Source organism: Mus caroli, unplaced genomic scaffold (assembly GCF_978045245.1).
Source record: "Mus caroli unplaced genomic scaffold, Mus_caroli_1 scaffold_9, whole genome shotgun sequence".
Classification (NCBI taxonomy): Eukaryota; Metazoa; Chordata; class Mammalia; order Rodentia; family Muridae; genus Mus; species Mus caroli.
The window spans coordinates 76,366,884-76,385,696 of record NW_028227264.1 but is presented as its reverse complement, the minus strand read 5'-3'; the positions used below and the strand labels follow the sequence as shown (position 1 = coordinate 76,385,696).

General features: G+C 51.0%; 1 protein-coding gene across 8 annotated transcripts; it reads left to right on the top strand.

Annotated features, from left to right (window-relative positions):
* The first annotated feature begins 3,901 nt into the window (after positions 1–3,901).
* On the top strand, positions 3,902–17,612 carry Aire (autoimmune regulator). 8 transcript variants are annotated; one of them, XM_021174004.2, is made up of 14 exons: positions 3,902–4,036; positions 4,353–4,527; positions 4,737–4,892; positions 5,293–5,367; positions 5,815–5,928; positions 7,562–7,698; positions 7,895–7,975; positions 9,702–9,814; positions 10,942–11,041; positions 11,929–12,105; positions 13,278–13,399; positions 13,497–13,605; positions 15,982–16,050; positions 17,532–17,612. In XM_021174004.2, exons 1-14 carry the CDS (start codon positions 3,902–3,904, stop codon positions 17,610–17,612), a joined length of 1,644 nt encoding a protein of 547 aa, XP_021029663.1. The 8 variants fall into 8 exon arrangements, with proteins under 8 accessions (XP_021029663.1, XP_021029662.1, XP_021029661.1 ...); XM_021174003.2 differs by having other exon boundaries at positions 9,699–9,814; XM_021174002.2 differs by having other exon boundaries at positions 7,562–7,710.
* The last annotated feature ends 1,201 nt before the right edge of the window (positions 17,613–18,813 follow it).

The following is an 18,813-nucleotide window of genomic DNA, read 5'->3' as shown; positions in this document are numbered from 1 at the left end:
CTGCATAAACCACATGCTCACTCTATCACTCCGGAAGTCAAGGCAGGAGGATCAGAAGTTTAAGGCCATCCTTGGCTACATAGTGATTTCCAGGCCAGCCTGGGCTATATGAGACACCCCAACCCCCCAGTTTCCCCTCCCTGAAATCAATCAATTAACACAGCAACAAAAAATGAATAAGGGATTCCCTGGTTGTGAGATTTTTCTGGCTGTTTGATATTTTTGTTGGCATTGAGAATATTTTCTATTACGTTACCAGTTCTAACCTAAAGTTAACACGTGGGCATTGTTGGCTTTCAAAACACACACTTGGCTTACAGATCTGCTAGGCCTGTGGCAGCCCTCCAGCAGGTCTCTACCCCAAGCCACATCACCCAGCACCCGACTCCAACCCGCCTCTGCTGAGGACAGTTGGTTGGGTGCTTTTCATTTTCCCTATCCAGAATTGTCAGAGCTCCTTCCAGCCCTGACCCAGGCCACCTTGCCCTTTGTTCTCTGCACCTCTGTAGGGTAGAGTAGCTGCCTTGGGCTAGCCTCCATTTTGTGGTCAAACTCTTTGGGAGTAAGGACAATTGAGGATCATGAATGTAGCCCACATGCTGGGGCCTCTGAAGCCCTGAGGCGTACATAGACCTACTCTGGGCTCCTGTGCGGATATGGGTCATGCAGGCCACCTCCTCTAAGTATAGCAGCTACAGACCACCTGCAGGTGTGGACTGTCGCGGAAACCCCCACGTGTGATGGAAAGTCCAAAATTCTACAGGCGTCTTTCTGTTGATCTCCAGTCAGAGGCTGGGGGACGCCTGCTTGCAACAGTCAGTGCTCAGCCAACAGTGGGTTCTCTGGGTTGGGTTCAGACTTTTTTGAAAAGTGTAGACTTTAGTCTTACACTGCAATTCTAAGTTCTTCTTTATCCACTGCCTTTGGCAGAGAAATCCCCATCTGAGGAGAAGCCCCTAACTGGGGAGAAACCCCCGGGCTTCGGGCGTGACATTAGGTGAATAATAATCCTAGTAAACAAGGGGTTGGCTGAGCCACCACAGGATCAGCACCTGATCACTCAAAGGTACCAGAAGTGCCTCTGGCATCTTGGGTACCTAATGTGTGTGTTCTGGAGCTGGTGGACGCAGAGACTCCATCAGTGTTCTTAAGACCCTGGCAAGGTGTGTGAACAGGGAGCAAGGGACTGGGGCCTGTGTCCAATCCACCATGCCAGTGAGGAATCTCTGTGCTCCAGCCTGCAGGAGTCATGTTTGTTAGGTGCTGGGTTTTACAGGGGGCAGGGGTTGATGGTTCCATAGGAACTGCATACCTGCCCGAGACAGTGGGAGAGGCCAGTGAGCAGCAACCTCCTTTGGGGATGAGGAAGAGCTGGTGTTTCTCAGGGAGCCCATTTTGGCATCACCTAATGCTTCCTTCTCAGCATCTGTGGGAGGAAGGGTGCAGATGTCAGCAGCCCCCAGAGCCACCTCCAAAGGCACTATGGTTATGGCTTAGAGCCCAGACATGAACGATGGGAGGCCCCTGCTCTCCACTCACAACCTTTAGAACATTCTCCCCCGCCTATCTTGCTATATGCATGCACCCCGGCTCTGAAGTGACTGACCCTTCACAATGAGGCTCTTCTTTCTTCCCCCCAACACCTGGTCCTCATGCTGAACCCCCTTACCTACTTTCAATACTGATCCTCGCCCCGCCCCCCCAACACACACCACTAAGTGGAAAACAACAACCTCAGCACATGGAGAACTCTCAGGGGGACCCTGAGGTAGGAGAACCCAGCAGAGACAGTGCCAGGACTAGCAACACACACACACACACCATTGGCTTCTACTCAACTGTCAACACTCATATTAGGGACCCCAGCACAGACCTGATCACACTTTACTCTAAAAGTTTGTCACCTCCCAGGCCACTTGCAGCTGTACAATCTCACTTTGCTGGGGGGCACAAGTTCCACTCATGCCCACCTCTGCATCCTTTTCCATCTGCCTCCACGACACCTCCCTGATTTGTTTGGAAGCCCTGTCTTTCAGGCAGTACCCTCTGGTCTCTATCATGAATCCTGAAACTGCTCCTTGGACTATTGAGGAGAACAAGACAGGAACTTGTGTGGTCCAGGGGCATCTGTTTAGGGCAGCAGTTCTCAACCTGTGGGTTACGACCCCTTTGGGGGTTGAACAACCCTTTCGCAGGGGTCACCTATCAGATATTCTGTGTATCAGATGTTTATATTATGATTCATAACTAGCAAAATTACAGTTATAAAGTAGCAGTGAAATAATTTTAAGGTGGGGGGTGGGTCACCACAACATGAAGGTATTAAAGGGCCATAGCCCTGGTCTATGGGCTCTCTGCCTTCTTTCCTCTTCCTGTTATACTCTATCTAACACACTCCCAGTTCAGTGTGCTGGCCACCTCTGAGCACAGAGGTAGACCATGTGTTCTTTCCACCCACTATCACACAGGATGAACCATCTCCACTGTCCTGCTAAAATGTTCCACTCCACTCCCCCAGCCCTCAGCCAAGGACAGATGGGGGTTCCCAGCGGGGTCCACTGTCCAGCCAACTACAGAGGTTTCCTATTGTGGCTACCCAGAGGTGCCAGCACGTCTGGACAGCCAGGGTGTGGCTAGAAGCACTATTTTGGCTCCTCCCTCCCCTTCTCCCTCCTCCTCCCCTCCCCCAGTTATTTTATTTTATTATTTTCTTTTATGTGTTTGAGTGGCTTGCTTGCATGATGTATATTTGGTCACCACATTCATGCAGTGCCAGTAAGAGCCAAAGAGGGCATCAGATGCTCTGGAACCGGAGTTAGAAAGGGTTGTGAGCCATCATGTGGGTATTGAGAAACAAGCCCAGGTCCTCTGCAAGAGCAACAAGTGCTCTTACCACTGAGCCATCTCTCTGGCCCCTCTCTTTTTAAGTTCAGTGTGTGTGTGTGTGTGTGTGTACATTCTCGCTTGCATATGTATATGTGTATGGAGCTAAAGGTGAACATAGGATGTTTTCTTCAATTGTTCGTCACCTAACTTTTTTTTTTTTTAATTCGGTTTCTCTGCATAGGGTTTTGTTTTTTTGTTTTGTTTTGCTTTTTGGTTTTTTGGTTTTTCAAGATAGGGTTTCTCTGTGTAGCCCTGGCTGTCCTGGAACTCACTCTGTAGACCAGGCTGGCCTCCAACTCAGAAATCTGCCTGCCTCTGCCTCCCGAGTGCTGGGATTAAAGGTGTGTGCCACCACGCCGGGCTGGAACTCACTTTTTAGATCAAGCTGGCCTCAAACTCACAGAGATCCGCCTGTCTCTGCCTCCCTAGTGCTGGCACTAAAGGCATGAGCCACCACACTCAGCTTTCCAAAACTGTAATATTTTGAGGCAGGCTCTATCCCTGAACCTTGCTTGAGCTTATCCATTCAGCTAGTTGCCTGGTCAGTGAGCTCTACAGCCGCTCCTGTCTTTGCTTCCCCACGCAGGCAATTTGTCCACAGAGCCATCTTTCCCGCCAGTTCCGGTTTTTAACCCATAAACAGATCCTCTGTAGGGAGACTGGAGAGACAACTTTCCCTGCTTCCTCAATCCCGAGGCCAGGCAGCTGCGCTGGATCTCACAAAGAAGGACTATCAGAGCCTCCTGAACCCAAAGGTAGGGCAGTCTCTAGCCCAGCTTTCGAAAGCTGAGCCCTGATTGGCTCTAGGCTAAACAACAGCCTCTGTTCTTTCCTGGTTGAAAGTATAACAGAGTCGCTGAGCAAGACAAACCGTCGCCTTTCCGCCGCTGGGGAGTAAATATAAACGTTTACAGGTGCCTCTCCGGATAGCACCACGACACCCAAGGAAGGGAGAAGGGAACGCAAGCGCGCGTGGGCCAGCAGGGGTCGCCGAAGCGCAGCCCCTGTCGGGAGGATGGCAGGTGGGGATGGGATGCTACGCCGCCTGCTGAGGCTGCACCGCACCGAGATCGCGGTGGCCATAGACAGTGCCTTTCCGCTGCTGCATGCTTTAGCTGACCACGACGTGGTCCCTGAGGACAAGTTCCAGGTGGGCTCCAGCCCCGCCCCCGGCGCCTCTCATTCTCCCCACTCCTCCACCCGCAGACTAGGTGTTCCCTCCCAACCTCAGCCAAAACCCATACTATACCCATACCCTCCCCCTACCAGCCAAGGAGTGGTCCCAAGCCCTCCTTAGGAGACCTCTCCAGATCAAGTCCCAGGTGAGTTCTCTAACCTCACACCCTATGCCCCCTAACTGCTCCAGGGCCCAGGGATTGACAGGAATAGGCAAGTCTCCCTTATCCCAAAGAGGCAGCAGGAGTTGGAGAATGATATGCCCAGGTAGCCCAATGCTGTCACTGCAGGAGACACTCCGTCTGAAGGAGAAGGAAGGCTGCCCCCAGGCCTTCCACGCCCTGCTGTCCTGGCTCCTGACCCGGGACAGTGGGGCCATCCTGGATTTCTGGAGGATTCTCTTTAAGGACTACAATCTGGAGCGGTACAGCCGCCTGCATAGCATCCTGGACGGCTTCCCAAAAGGTGGGCCTGTGCTGATTGATGCTGGAGCTGATGCTCAGCCAATGGGTAGCATCGGGGATATGGATACAAGTCGGCCCATGTTTTCAGGGAGCCACTAGAACTTGGGCAGGTCCTAAGAAGCAAAGGGCACTTCAGAGTGCCCCATTCTAGAGCTCACCCTGAAGCTAAGGCTTTAAGACAGGACCATTGTTCCTGCCCCTGAGCTGCAGATGTGGACCTAAGCCAGACCCGGAAAGGGAGAAAGCCCCTTGCTGGTCCCAAGGCCGTGGTACTGCCACCCAGACCCCCCACCAAGAGAAGAGCACTGGAGGAGCCTCGAGCCACCCCACCAGCAACTCTGGCCTCAAAGAGCGTCTCCAGCCCAGGTACACTCAAGAGGAGCTAGCCAGGGTTGCTGGGCCCTCCCCAACCGGCTCTTAGAAGCTTCTGTCTTACTGACACCACCCCAGGGCCAGCCTGCCAGGGTCACAGAGTCACCTCTGAGCCCTCAGACCTGAGCATTGGAGGAGGCCCACAGCCTCTCAGCGACTTACTGTCCCGAAGGCTGAGTTCCTGGGTGGTGAGGCAGGCAGGTGGTTTTGATTTCCTTTCCGTTGAAGAAGGAAACAGCCTATCACAGCTTAAGAACCATCAGGGAGTCAGGGAACCCTTGATCTGACCCTTACCAGCTGCTCTCTCTCCCAACCTCACTTTCTACTCTGGATCCATCAACACCACCCCAGCCCAGAAAAGTGGGCCCAGGCTGCCTCTACCTCCCCTTCGCAGGCTCCCACCTGAAGACTAAGCCCCCTAAGAAGCCAGATGGCAACTTGGAGTCACAGCGCCTCCCTCTGGGAAACGGTGAGTGAGGCCAAGAGTGGAGGTTGGAGGAGGTCTGATCCCATTGACCTCAGCTGGATGGCAAAGCCAGAGAAAAATAGGGACTCCTTGAATCCAACTGTCTCGTCATTCTCCCACCCACAATGCCCTGGGTGTCTCCTCCCAGACCTCTGCCCATTTTAATGCTCCCAATCTTCTAGCCAGCCCAGAAAAATAGCCACAAGGAAACTATCCCTGTTCCTCATCTGGGCCCAACCTTGACCACACCCACCCACCATCCACCATCCACCTGTGCTTCCTGGTCCTCATCCCCTGATGGCCTAGGAACTCTGTGCCCCAGAATAATGCAGGTCCCACGCCACCATGAGATTCTTGTCAATTTTCCATTGGGTTCAACACGACCAACACTGCTGTCCCCACGGCCGTGTGCTCATGTACATACGTCTTCTTGTGTCGAACCCTCTCCAGGAATTCAGACCATGGCAGCTTCTGTTCAGAGAGCTGTGACCGTGGCCTCTGGGGATGTTCCAGGAACCCGAGGGGCCGTGGAAGGGATCCTTATCCAGCAGGTGTTTGAGTCAGGTAAATGCATGGAAGCAGGCTGCCAGGGAGACCCAGATTTCAAAATGGAAGGGAGTGCTTCTAGAGCATCCATGGCCGTGACTGAGGGCAAGGCAGCCAGTGTGCTACATGCAGGTCTGCTGGCTTTGGAGCCCAGTGCTGATGCGGAAAGCTCCCTACATGGGTGGATCTTTTGTCAGGCCAGTGGTTCATAGTCACATTCAGCCATGGAATGCTACCTCTTCCACATCAGGGGGTGCTGCTAGTCACAAGGGACATCCTAAGTTTTCCTGTGTGCTCCAGTTCTCTCAAGAGACCATAGTGCCCACTAAGACAGCCCACCACATCCTACTGCCCTGTCTCAGGTATCTATGTCCTGTCCAGTCCCCTTATTCTTTGTCCAGGTTCCTCCCACAACTGCCTACCTACGAGGCTGGCTAGTGGGGTCACCTTATACAGCCACCTAGATCATCTGAACAAGTCAGAGCTGGGGCCAGACACACTCACCATTGCAGAATCTGCCCCACAGCACCTCCTCTGTCCTGGACACTGGACTTGGGTGCCATGCACAGCCAGAATGGCCTGGGAGCTCATGCCAGCCCTGGTCAGAGCAGCCCCAAGAATCTTGTCTGACTCTTCTGGGGTTATTAGAACAAAAAGCCCCAGGCTTGTAACAACAGGTTCCAAAGTCAAGGTGTGGGAAGGGACACGTCCCTCCGTGGGCTTTGGAGGGTCCCTCTGTTGCCTCTAGCATGAAGTGCTGTTGGAATGCTTACTTCTGAGAATAGCCCCTCTCCAGTCTGACTACTCCTCTCTGATTTCACCTTTCTTTGTAAGAACATTGGATTTAAGGGCTAGTATGACTTTTTTTTTTTTTTAGATTTATTTATTTATTTATTATATGTAAGTACACTGTGGCTGTCTTCAGACACACCAGAAGAGGGCATCAGATCTTGTTACGGGTGGTTGTGAGCCACCATATGGTTGCTGGGATTTGAACTCATGACCTTCAGAAGAGCAGGCGGTGCTTTTACCCGTTGAGCCATCTCACCAGCCCTAGTATGACATTTTAAAAAAAGATTTGTTTATTTTATTTATATGAGTACACTGTAGCTGTCTTCAGACACACCAGAAGAGGTCATCAGATTCCCACTACAGATGGTTGTGAGCCACCATGTGGTTGCTGGGATTTGAACTCAGGACCTCTGGAATAGCAGTCAGTGCTCTTAACCACTGAGCCATTTCTCCAGCCCATATGACATCTTTTTTTGTTGTTGTTGGCTTTTCCGTTTGGTTGGTTGCTTCTTTTGTTCATTTTTGTTTGTTTGTTTTTGAGACAGTTTCTCTGTGTAGCTTTGGCTGTCCTGGAACTCACTCACTCTGTAGAAGAACAGGCTGGATTCGAACTGCCTGCCTCTGCCTCCCAAGTGCTGGGATTAAAGATGTGTACCACCATGCCCTGCTATGACATCATCTTAACTAAGTCTATCTCCAAAGACCCTGTTTCCAGTAAGGTCCCGTTCTGAGCTTGTGAGGAAGGGCGCTGTTTAAGGGTACAGTCACCAGCAAAGAATCCCTAACTGTACCCAGCCCCAGCTCTACCAGACCCCCCCCCCCCCCCCGTGTGAGCTCAGTCAGTCTATCTCTCTCCCAGGAGGATCCAAGAAGTGCATTCAGGTTGGGGGAGAGTTTTATACACCCAACAAGTTCGAAGACCCCAGTGGCAATTTGAAGAACAAGGCCCGGAGTGGTAGCAGCCCAAAGCCAGTGGTCCGAGCCAAGGGAGCCCAGGTCACTATACCTGTAAGCCTTATCCAACATGTCCATTTAGGGGGAGCTGGGTCTTCCTTCGATAGTCTCCCCTCCCCTCCCAAAGAAAGCCTGGAGTTCTTCCTGAGGGTTGGGAGTTACTTCCCAGTGGTACTTGGTGGCCACATAGATCTTCCGTGACCCTGGCTACTTCGTTATGACCCTGTGTCTCTCATAGGGTAGAGATGAGCAGAAAGTGGGCCAGCAGTGTGGAGTCCCTCCCCTTCCATCCCTCCCCAGTGAGCCCCAGATTCACCAGGTAAGTCCCAAGAAGGGGGTGGGGGTGGGGGTGGGGGAGCCAGGATATGGAGGGCAGCTCCCTTCTTCTTCCCTCCATTCTCTTTCCTCCACTTCCTCCCACTCTGCTCTTTCTTGGAAGTTTTCAAGAATGCATATTGGGAGATTTCCAATTAGTAACAACAGGTGAGCTGCTTTAAAAAAAATCACACTGGTTGGTGTGATTCAGCTGGTTGGTGTATGCCTTTAATCCCAGCCCTTGGGAGACAGGGGCAGGCAGATCTCTGTGAATTCGAGGCTAGCCTGGTCTACAGAGTTCTGGGACATCCAGGGCTACACCAAAAAACCCTGTCTTGACAACAAACAAAACAAAACAAAACAAAACAAAGCAAAACAAAACAAAGCAAAACAAAAGCACACATTCTGTCCAGATGACAAAAGGCACCTTAGCTTCTGGTCGGGTAGGGATGCAGATAAAGCCTGAGTATGCGGATTCTCTGAGGGTATCAAGTTATCCTCTCCTCCCCAGCACCACTGATGGGGTTGTGCCTGCAATCATTGATTATTGAGTCCAACACCTCAGAGCTAGGTACTCTGCTGGCCCTGGACACCAAGGGTTGAAGGTCCAGTTCTGCCCTGCTCCATTAAAGTGCCCTGGTTATTGGGGGCCTATGGAAGTATTCCCATGTGGTCACTGTGTGGGCCAGCACAACCTGGCTCCTGGGAGCTTCTTGAGGAGGTGGTATTCAGACTCAGAACTCCTTCCATCCTGATAAAGTAGGGAATGGGGAGTGACAGGAGGTACCTAGGGCTAACGGGAAACCCCGTGGGCCCACCCACCTGCTGTCCTACTAGGTGAGTGGTAGTCAATCCAGGGAACTCTGGGCCTCCCCACTCTTGTGGGTTGTCAGCCTGGGCTACACCGGGACCAGCTATCAGGAGGCAGATCAACTTTACTTAGGGTGATTCAAGGCTTTAAAAAAAGAGAGAGATTTATTTATTATTTATTATAAGTACACTGTAGCTGTCTTCAGTCACACGGATAGTTGTGAGCCACCATATGGTTGCTGGGATTTGAACTCAGGACCTTCAAGAGCAGTCAGTGCTCTTACCCGCTGAGCCATCTCATCAGTCCAATTCAAGGCTTATAACATTTTGGGGGGAAGGTCTGAGGGTAGGAATATCTAGGATGGGCAACGGTCCTCAGCTGGGGGCTTGGGGTACCTGAAATGTCTCCTTAGCAAGAGAAAGCATTTCGAAAATCTCAGGTGCTGAATGAATGGGAGCTTTGTCAGGAGAAAGGAAGTCGGGGACCTGTAATCTAACTGAGGCTACGTGACATTCTTCATGCATCTCTGAGGGCATTCCTAAGCCGGGGGGGGGGGGGGGGGGGGCGGGGGCTTAGAATTCCCCAGACAAGGTCAAAGAAGGAGAAATCCTGTTAATGAAGGGAGTCCCCCATATTGCGCTGAGCTCAGAAGCTATCCAGTCATGGTGGGATTTAGATCTTAACTAGCAGAGTTTTCCCACTGGGAACTGCCTGGCACCCAGCACTCCTTCCAGAGAGGGACACCCCCTAGGTCTGTGTGGAACCTAGTACTGCGGAGACCTTGCAGAGCTCAGGCAGGGGCCAATGAGAGATCCCAGGGGGAACCTGGGAGTCAGTCCTTAGTGGTAAGCATTGTCCCAAGCGGGTCTCTCAGGTGGACGCTGTGTTCCATTCTGGGTCCCTCTTGCCTGGTCAGAAGAACGAGGATGAGTGTGCCGTGTGCCACGACGGAGGTGAGCTCATCTGCTGTGACGGCTGTCCCCGGGCCTTCCACCTGGCTTGCCTGTCCCCACCTCTGCAGGAGATCCCCAGGTAAGCAGACCTCTCCATCTCTGATCCATCACCGTCTTTATCCGCTGACATTGATGAAGCCTAGAAGCCTTCAGAGAAGACAGTAAGGGCCCTTCAGTAAGATCTATGGAACGAATAAGGCACTAGCTATGGAAATGGTAGGATTCTCTGGCCATACTGAAACCTATCTGCGTTCCCTGCCTCATGGCCCACTCAGGGTCAACAGGCCAAAAGGCAGCCATAACATGATGTCCCCAGGCAAAGGTGGCCATATTTGGGCACAGGCCTTTTCCCAAACACACTGTACCTCCACCCCCTCAAATCTCACTCTCACAATGATGTACTGTTACCCCTATCACTGACTGCACAACCCTCTGTTCTGAGGAGAGGTAAGCAGCAGTCTGTGCGGGCTAGCCTGGGCTCTGACCCAGGTCTCTTTGATCCTCTTCCACCAGGGTCCTTTCCCTCATCTCCCTTTTCCTACTGGTCCATCCCTACAGGACTGTGGGTGTGCCAAGGATGGAAACAGTGTAGCTGAGAGTCATACTTATCTCCCCTGCCCCAATGGCCCATCCCTACAGGACGGTTTGTGTACCTAGGATGGAAACATTGTAGCTGAGAGAGCCCACAGTAATGTCAGGCCTATGACAAGCAAGCACAGGTGCTGAAGGGTACTGGGCATAGAGTATTCTTAAGAATTAGCAGAGACCCGCCCGGCATGGTGGCGCACGCCTTTAATCCCAGAACTCTGGAGGCAGAGGCAGGCAGATTTCTGAGTTCGAGGCCAATCTGGTCTACAGAGTGAGTTCCAGGACAGCCAAGGCTACATAGAGAAACACTGTCTCCAAAAACCAAAAATAAATAAATAAATAAATAAATAAATAAAAATAAAAAGAATTAGCAGAGAAGCATTCTAGGGACCCTGACTCTCTGTCCAGAGCCATGCTCCCGAGGTAAATAGCCCACATCCTATTGAACTGCCCTTATGGTACCTGACTCTTGTATTCCCGGGTTTGGCTTCCCACCTGTGAATAAGCATGGTGACACGGAGGGTCCTCAAGCCATCCTTGCCATACATTTGGGGAAGGGGGGGTGTCTATGGTCTCTACTTTGTCTGGCAAGCCTGTGACTAGTGACCTCCTACACAGTGGCCTCTGGAGATGCTCCTGCTGCCTCCAGGGCAGAGTCCAACAGAACCTGTCCCAGCCTGAGGTGTCCAGGCCCCCGGAGCCACCTGCAGAGACCCCGGTATGCCCATATTGGGTTACTCCCTTTCTTCTCTCTGACTCTCTACAGTCCTATCTCCTGGCTTCGCCTGTGGGTCCTGCATGCCCGCCATGCTCTGTTCCAGCCTGAGTAGTCTTTCTGGTGAATTCCCTGTGGGGTTGAGGGGCCAAGGGATTAAAGACAGCTTCCCAAGCTGGCTCTGTCCCTCCAGACTCACCACTGCTAATATTCTCCAAAAGCCTTGGTAGCTCTCCTGTTAGAAACCCAGTTTGCTCTGGCTGGCCCTGAGGCCACTGTCACCAGGTCTAAGATGGAAAGAATAGAAGCTTTTGCTGAGAACCATGGAACCAGCCACACACTCAGCCTTTTCTCCTCCTTCTCCTCCTCCTCCTCTTCTCCTTCTTCTTCTTCTCCTAGTTTTAATTTTTAAAGATTTATTTATTTATTATATGTAAGTATACTGTCACTGTCTTCAGAAACTCCAGAAGAGGGCGTCAGACCTCCTTACAGATTGTTGTGAGCCACCATGTGGTTTCTGGGATTTGAACTCAGAACCTTTGGAAGAGCAGTCAGTGCTCTTAACCACTGAGCCAGCTCTCCATCCCTCTTTTATTTTCTAATTTATTTTTGTTTTATGTGTATTGATGTTTTGCCTGCATGCATGTCTGTGTGAAGGTGTCAAGATCCCTTAGAACTGGAGTTGCAGACAGTTGTGAGGTGTCATGTAGGTGCTGGGACTTGAACTTGGGTCCTTTGGAAGAGCAGCTAGTGCTCTTAGCTACTGAGCCATCTCTTAAACTTGTACGAAGCCTTCCCAACCTCAGACCCACCACAGCAGTCCAGTCCTGACTCCTAGGTGTTGCTGGGCAGTACCCTGTGGCCCCTGAATGCTAACCCTTGAATTCCAGATCCTTGTGGGACTGAGGTCAGCTTCAGAGAAAACCAGGGGCCCATCCAGGGAGCTCAAAGCCAGCTCCGATGCTGCTGTCACATATGTGAACCTGCTGGCCCCCCACTCTGCAGCTCCTCTGCTGGAGCCTTCAGCACTGTGCCCTCTACTGAGTGCTGGGACTGAGGGGCAGCCAGTGAGTGAGGGAGACCCCTAGTGCCTGGGTGCTATCTTCAGGGGAGGGGAGCTCTGGACCTACGGGACAGTTGTATGTCCAAAACAGAACCTCTGATGAACTCCCAGGGGCTAGGAATTAGACGGGCATTCCTGGGGTCAGGGGAGGGCTCTGCCAAGAGACACTTGTTCGTATAACAGTAGGCACAGGGACTGTAGGTGAGAGCACCAAGGGAAGCCCTGCCACCCAACTCTGATGTTCCCAAAAATCCAGCTGGGCCTTTGAGATGGCTCAGGGGGTAAAAGGGTTTGCAGCCAAGATGGAAGACCTGAGTTGGATTCCCAAAACTCACATGGTGGAAAGAGTGACTTGATCTGCAAGTGGTCCTCTGATCTCCATGTGCATGACCACAAATAAATAGTGAATTAGCTAGAAAGAAGGGAAGGAGGGAAGTAAGACAGGTAAGCAGGCAGGCAGGCAGGCAGACAGACAGACAGACAGGCTTAGCTTGGTTATCCAGATAATACACCCTCCCCCATCATGAGGCAGGACAACAAACATCTCGAATCCCACAGAACCTGTCCACTTCCGTTGGTTACCTTTCTTTTTTCTTTTTCGGAGCCCCTCCCCGCCTTTTAAATTTAATTTAATTTTCTTTTTTTACTTATTCTCTTTACATCCCGCTCAGCTCACTGCCCCTTCCCGGTCATCCTCTCGCACAGTCTTTCCCCACCCTCCCCCTCCTCCAAAGCTCTTCTGGAGTCCCACAGTTGGTGGGATCAGAGCTGGACTCCCAGGATGGACTGGTCCGTGGAAAGTAGCTTAGAAAGGCCGCTTAGAAAGGTCAGTTTGGTCTACCGAATAAGTTCCAGACAGCCAGAGACCTGTAGTACCTCAACAAAACAAAACAAAACAAAACAAAACAAAACAAAACAAAACAAAACCAACAAAAAACAAAAACAACAAACAAAAAAACAAATCCCCCAAACCCAACCAAACAAAAAGTAATGGGACACATGGTTCTTTCTGACATTTCTTAAGGTCACCCCTGCTCCCCTCGGGACATCCAGGACTCAGAATTTACAGTCCCACTCACGCGACTTGAAACCCTGAGGTTTCCCAGTTAACCCGGGCTGGTGGGGTATAGGGTGAGCAGGACACGGGCTGGGTTGCCGCCCATGTTGCCCCTGCAGGGTCCAGCACCAAGCGCTCGATGCAGTGTGTGTGGCGACGGCACCGAGGCGCTGCGGTGTGCACACTGTGCTGCTGCCTTCCACTGGCGCTGCCACTTCCCGACGGCCGCCGCCCGGCCGGGGTGAGTGAGGGGGCACTGGGTGGCAGAGTAGCCAGCGACCCCACCCACCCCGAAGGTTCTCCGAGCCAGTGAGCTTTTTCCCACTTCTCTCGGACAGGATCAATCTCCGCTGCAAATCCTGCTCTGCAGACTCGACTCCCACGCCAGGCACACCGGGCGAAGCTGTACCCACCTCTGTGCCCCGTCCGGCACCTGGGCTTGCCAAGGTCAGTGTCTGGTCAGTCCAGGTGAGACCCTGTGGGAGTGGAGGAGAATTTAAACCCATATCCAATAACCATGTGTCCCATTACTTTTTGTTTGGTTGGGTTTGGGGGATTTGTTTTTTTGTTTGTTGTTTTTGTTGTTTTTGTTTTGTTTTGTTTTGTTTTGTTTTGTTTTGTTTTGTTTTGTTTTGTTTTGTTTTGTTGAGGTACTACAGGTCTCTGGCTGTCTGGAACTTATTCGGTAGACCAAACTGACCTTAAACTCAGAGATCCACCTACCTCTGCCTCCCAACTGCTGGAATTAAAGGCACATGACTCTTATTCCTGGACTTTTTTGTTTGTTTGTTTGTTTTTAAAAATTAATCCTTTTTTATCTTTTAAGATTTCTTTTTTATGTATATGAGTACGTCATAGCTGTCTTCAGACACACCAGAAGAGGGCATTGGATCCCCATTATAGATGGTTGTGAGGGAGCCACCAAGTACTTCCTGGGAATTGGACTCTGGAAGATCTCTCCAGTCCTTGTTTATTTGTTTGTTTGTTTGGTTGGTTTTTCAAGACAGGGTTTCTCTGTGTTCCCCTGGCTGTCCTGGAACTCACTCTGTAGACCAGGCTAACCTCAAACTCAGAAATCAGCCTGCCTTTGCCTCCCAAGTGCTGGGATTAAAGGCGTGTGCCACCACTTCCCAGCCCTTGTTTGTTTGTTTTTTGTTTGTTTGCTTGCTTGCTTGAAGACTATTGCTGGGATCAAAGGTGTATGTCACTAATTCTGGCTCCCCAATTACTTTTATAAAGTGTTTTTTTAATAAACAGACAACTTATTTTGATAAGTTGAATCTATTTAAAAGGGAAAGGCTGGAAGTAGTAGGGCAGGACATTAACCCCAGCCCCCCAGCAGTAAAGGTAGGTTGGTCTCTGTAAGTTAGAATCCAGTCTGGTCTGTATAGTGACTTCCAGTTCAGTTAGGGCTATGCAGTGGAACCCTTTCTAGACATAACCAAGTATTTTAAAGGGAAACCTTCCAAATAGCTATGAACTCACTGTTGGTACTGGGTTCCTGGGAGTCTGTGGACCTCAGAGCTCTGATCAGGGAGCTCTGGACCTAAGAGCAGTTGGCTTAATTTGAAATGAGACCACTGGGAGGCACCCAGGGGCCAGATCATCTGCAGAACAGATATCAGAATGGCTGGGACCTCCAGGGTGGCCAACTATTGGCCTGGAGAGAGAGAGAGAGAGAGAGAGAGAGAGAGAGAGAGAGAGAGAGAGAGAGAGAGAGAGAGAGAGAGAGAGAGAGAGAGAGCCAGTTGGGGAGCAGAGCCGAACAAAGCTGCTGGCTTTTGATGACCCCCGAGAGCCACCTACCCAAGTCCTCTACCCAGGTGGATCTCTATGTCACCTCCATTTTTACTAACCAGGCAGGAACCGAGCTTTGTCTGGAGGTCCAAGGAGGAAAGGGCAGTATCCACCTCTATCCACTTGCCATTGCATAATACTGCTAAGACAGACATGGACCCCAGGCTTGGGCCCCTAGCTGTCCCTCAGGTTCATGGGTAAAATGGAGTGATCTTGTGAAGATGTGTTATGCAAGGTGGCAGAATGTATGTGCTAGACTCCAGCTTTCCCTGATAAATTGCCCCCCTAGTTGCAGGTTGACCTTATGTGATGAGAACATCTGGGAGGCTGCATCAGAATCTATTGCTCCTAGGATTCTGCTGGAGGACCCAGGAAAGCATGGGGCAAGCTTTGCTGAGCCTTTAAAACAGTGGTCCTCAACCTTTGGTGTCAAATCATCTTTTCACAGGACAGCTCAAGACTGTTGGAAATATCTGATAGTTGGGATTCGTAACAGTAGCAAAATTGCAGTTACAAAGTAGCAACAAAAATAATGTTATGATGTGGGGGTGTGTCATCACACCATGAGGAACTGTATTAAAGGGTTGAAGCATTGGGAAGATTGAGAACCACTGTCCTAGAGTCTAGCCACAAACAGGGAAGACGGGCAAGTGAAAGTCACTTCTAGAATGAAGAGGATTGAGCAATGGGGCCTCCACTGGCTTCACTGTGAACTCCTGACGGAGCCTGCCACTCACTGACTGGAGCTCTGTCACTATGGCCAGGGCAGGTCCAACTAAGTACAGCTCATGTGACTAGTGAAAGCAGAGAGAGACACCTGCTGGGTGCTGGCCACCGGGTCTCTTTAGGGGCTTCAGGGAATATATAGGACAAGTTGTTGCCCTCAGCCTACCTGTGTCCCCAGCCTGAGGTACTAGGTGTGAGTCTGCTCTGTGGTGGAGTACAGTCGGCTGCCCCGAGTCCTGCATCTGGTCCCCAGCCTGCTGCTAGGTTGGGTTGACTATTGATTCTCTGCTTTGTTTCCAGGTAGGGGATGACTCTGCTAGTCACGACCCTGTTCTACATAGGGACGACCTGGAGTCCCTCCTCAATGAGGTAATATGTCACCTAGTCTGGGCTGTGCTCACAGATTCTTTGCTGCCCCTAGTAGGCAGCACCAGCAGACCAGTGTTACCCCGCCCCCATAGCTGCTCTTCCTAGAAGAGCTTGTTTCCATGTAGGGTGCTGGTCTCCTCCAGAAACCTCACATCTGGGATCCTCACATCAAGACCTCAGAGCCAGGGGGTTTAAGCCCTTGACTTTTCAGGGAAAGCTGGTAGGGTCTTCCAGTGCCCTCTCTTACCCCTCCCAACTCAGGTTTCTGTTTCTTGAGGTGGATAGGTGGCCCAGGTCTTTGATTCCCAGCGCTTGGGAGGTACATGTAGGAGGACTGTGAGGTGGATACTAATGTGGACTACATTATAAAACCCTATCTCAAAAACCTGAGGGGCTACAGAAATGCAAGAGCATTGTTCTTTCAGAGGACCCAAGTTTGGGTTCCAGCAGCTATGTCAGGTGGCTTTTAACTGTTTATCATTCCACTCCAGGGGATCTGAAACCTCTGGCCTCCTCGGGCATCTGTACACACATGTGTGCACGCACACACACATACTTATACACAGAGACACACATATACACATAGGTGCACACACACATGTCCATACACACTTTTTTGTTTGTTTGTTTGTTTTGTTTTGTTTTTCGAGACAGGGTTTCCTCTGTCTAGCCCTGGCTGTCCTAGAACTAACTCACTTTGTAGACCAGGCTGGCCTCAAACTCAGAAATCCACCTGCCTCTGCTTCCCAAGTACTGGGATTAAAGGTGTGTACCACCACTGCCCAGCATACATACATACCTAAAAGTAGTAAATTCACAGCAATTTACAGATTGGTGGCTCACAATCATCTGTAATAGGATCTGATGCCCTCTTCTCTTCTGGTATGTCTGAAGACAGCTACAGCATATGTGTGTGTGTGTGTGTGTGTGTGTGTGTGTGTGTGTGTGTGAATATTATGTGTATATGCATATATATAAATTTAAAAAATAGTAAGAATGAATTTCTTCTAGAAAATGAAATAGGGCCCCATCTATTGCAAAAGCACAAACTCCTTTGGTCATTCCCATACCCCAGGGAGCCCACATGCCCTCTTCAGTGTCCACTGACATTTAGGGAGACTCAACTGGCTGAGGGATAGAGACCTGCCCTGGGCAGAGGGCCATGCACAGGCAGATCTGCAGAAGCACAAGAGAGAGAGATACAGGATCCAGCATGGGTGGGCACTGGAAAAACTGAGGACTGTCTCCAGGACTTCCCAGTCCTGTTGGCAGAGAAGAAGGACCCAGCAGAAGCCACACCCAGGGCCCACAGGCTGCTCTAGAGGAGGATGGATCAAGAGACCTCCCTTCACTGCATGTCCCGTGGGCCTCAGCTCTCAGTCCCCCTCCTTGAACTAGAAGGCCAGGTTAGGTGATACTTCACGTCAAGATGGCTCTGTGGAGGTGCGACTGCTCTAACCTCCCGTGTCACTCTCTCTCAGCACTCATTTGACGGCATCCTGCAGTGGGCCATCCAGAGCATGTCACGCCCGCTGGCCGAGACACCACCCTTCTCTTCCTGATGACAGATGGCCCAGGACGGGGTGGGCAGCACAGCACCGGCTCCCACCTCACCCAACCCCATCCGATGAAACACTCTATTCTGAGAGGCCTGGGCTGATGAGGACCAAGAGCTGGCAGGTTCTGGTCTGCAGGACTCAGCTTGCAGATGGTCCTGATCTTTGTAGAGATCCAAGGCCACCCCGTATCCTGGAATTAAAGTCACTTCTGTGTACTTTGAGGTACACCTGGCAGATGTTTGTTTTGGGGGATATCTATACTCCTGATGCTTAAAAATAGGCCAGGGTGGAGGAAGTTCACTATTTTGGGAAAGGAATACACGTTGAATAAGAACCCTGAGGAGTGAACAGCATCCGGTGCCCTTGAAGCAAAACCTGGGGCCTTGTCATGGCCCCTAAGGCCCTGAGTGGCTTCTTCCCATCTCCACCCCTGTATTAGTCTCCCTGGGAAAGCCCCTTCCCCCATCATTCAGTCTTACCCCAGGCCCTTGCCATGTGAAGTTTTCTGTCCTATGTCATGTGTCTATCGTCCTTGAGACCTCAGTCACCCACAGTGTCCCTTCACTTACTCATTAAAAAAAAAAAAAAAATCAGCACTGGAGAGATGGCTCAATGGTTAAGAGCACTGACTGCTTTTCCAGAGGTCCTGAGTTCAAATCCCAGCAACTACATGGTGGCTCACAACCATCAGTAATGAGATGGGGCATCTGAAAACAGCTATAGTGTACTTACATATAATAAATAAATAAATCTTTTAGCCGGGCGGTGGTGGCGCACGCCTTTAATCCCAGCACTTGGGAGGCAGAGGCAGGCGGATTTCTGAGTTCGAGCCCAGCCTGGTCTACAGAGTGAGTTCCAGGACAGCCAGGGCTACACAGAGAAACCCTGTCTCGAAAAAACCAAAAAAAAAAAAATCTTTTTAAAAAAAACCCAATCCCCACTGTATATCTATTACCAAGCATTTTTCCAGGCAGGCTCCAGAGGGGAATATCGTAATCAGAGGCACAGAATCTGAAAACACTGGTCTGACCTCAGACAATGTAATGGCTGTGAAGCCAGAAACTGCAGGGATCAGAGGGGGACCAAGGGTGTGCTGGGCCATGGCTTGGGACCCTGGAGGAGGCGGGGAGCCCATGTGTAGAGGCAAAGCACAGACCCTCGGGTATGGTGAGGGATGGGGCTGTGCATTGCTTTCAGAAAGTTG

Bases quoted from the DNA above. Each gene is read 5' to 3' on its own strand.
- Aire (XM_021174001.2), top strand. From the start codon at position 3,902: ATGGCAGGTGGGGATGGGATGCTACGCCGCCTGCTGAGGCTGCACCGC. The intron at 4,037-4,352 runs GTGGGCTCCAGC...CTGTCACTGCAG, and splicing joins TCCCTGAGGACAAGTTCCAG to GAGACACTCCGTCTGAAGGA. The intron at 7,976-9,698 runs GTAAGTCCCAAG...TTGCCTGGTCAG, and splicing joins GTGAGCCCCAGATTCACCAG to AAGAACGAGGATGAGTGTGC.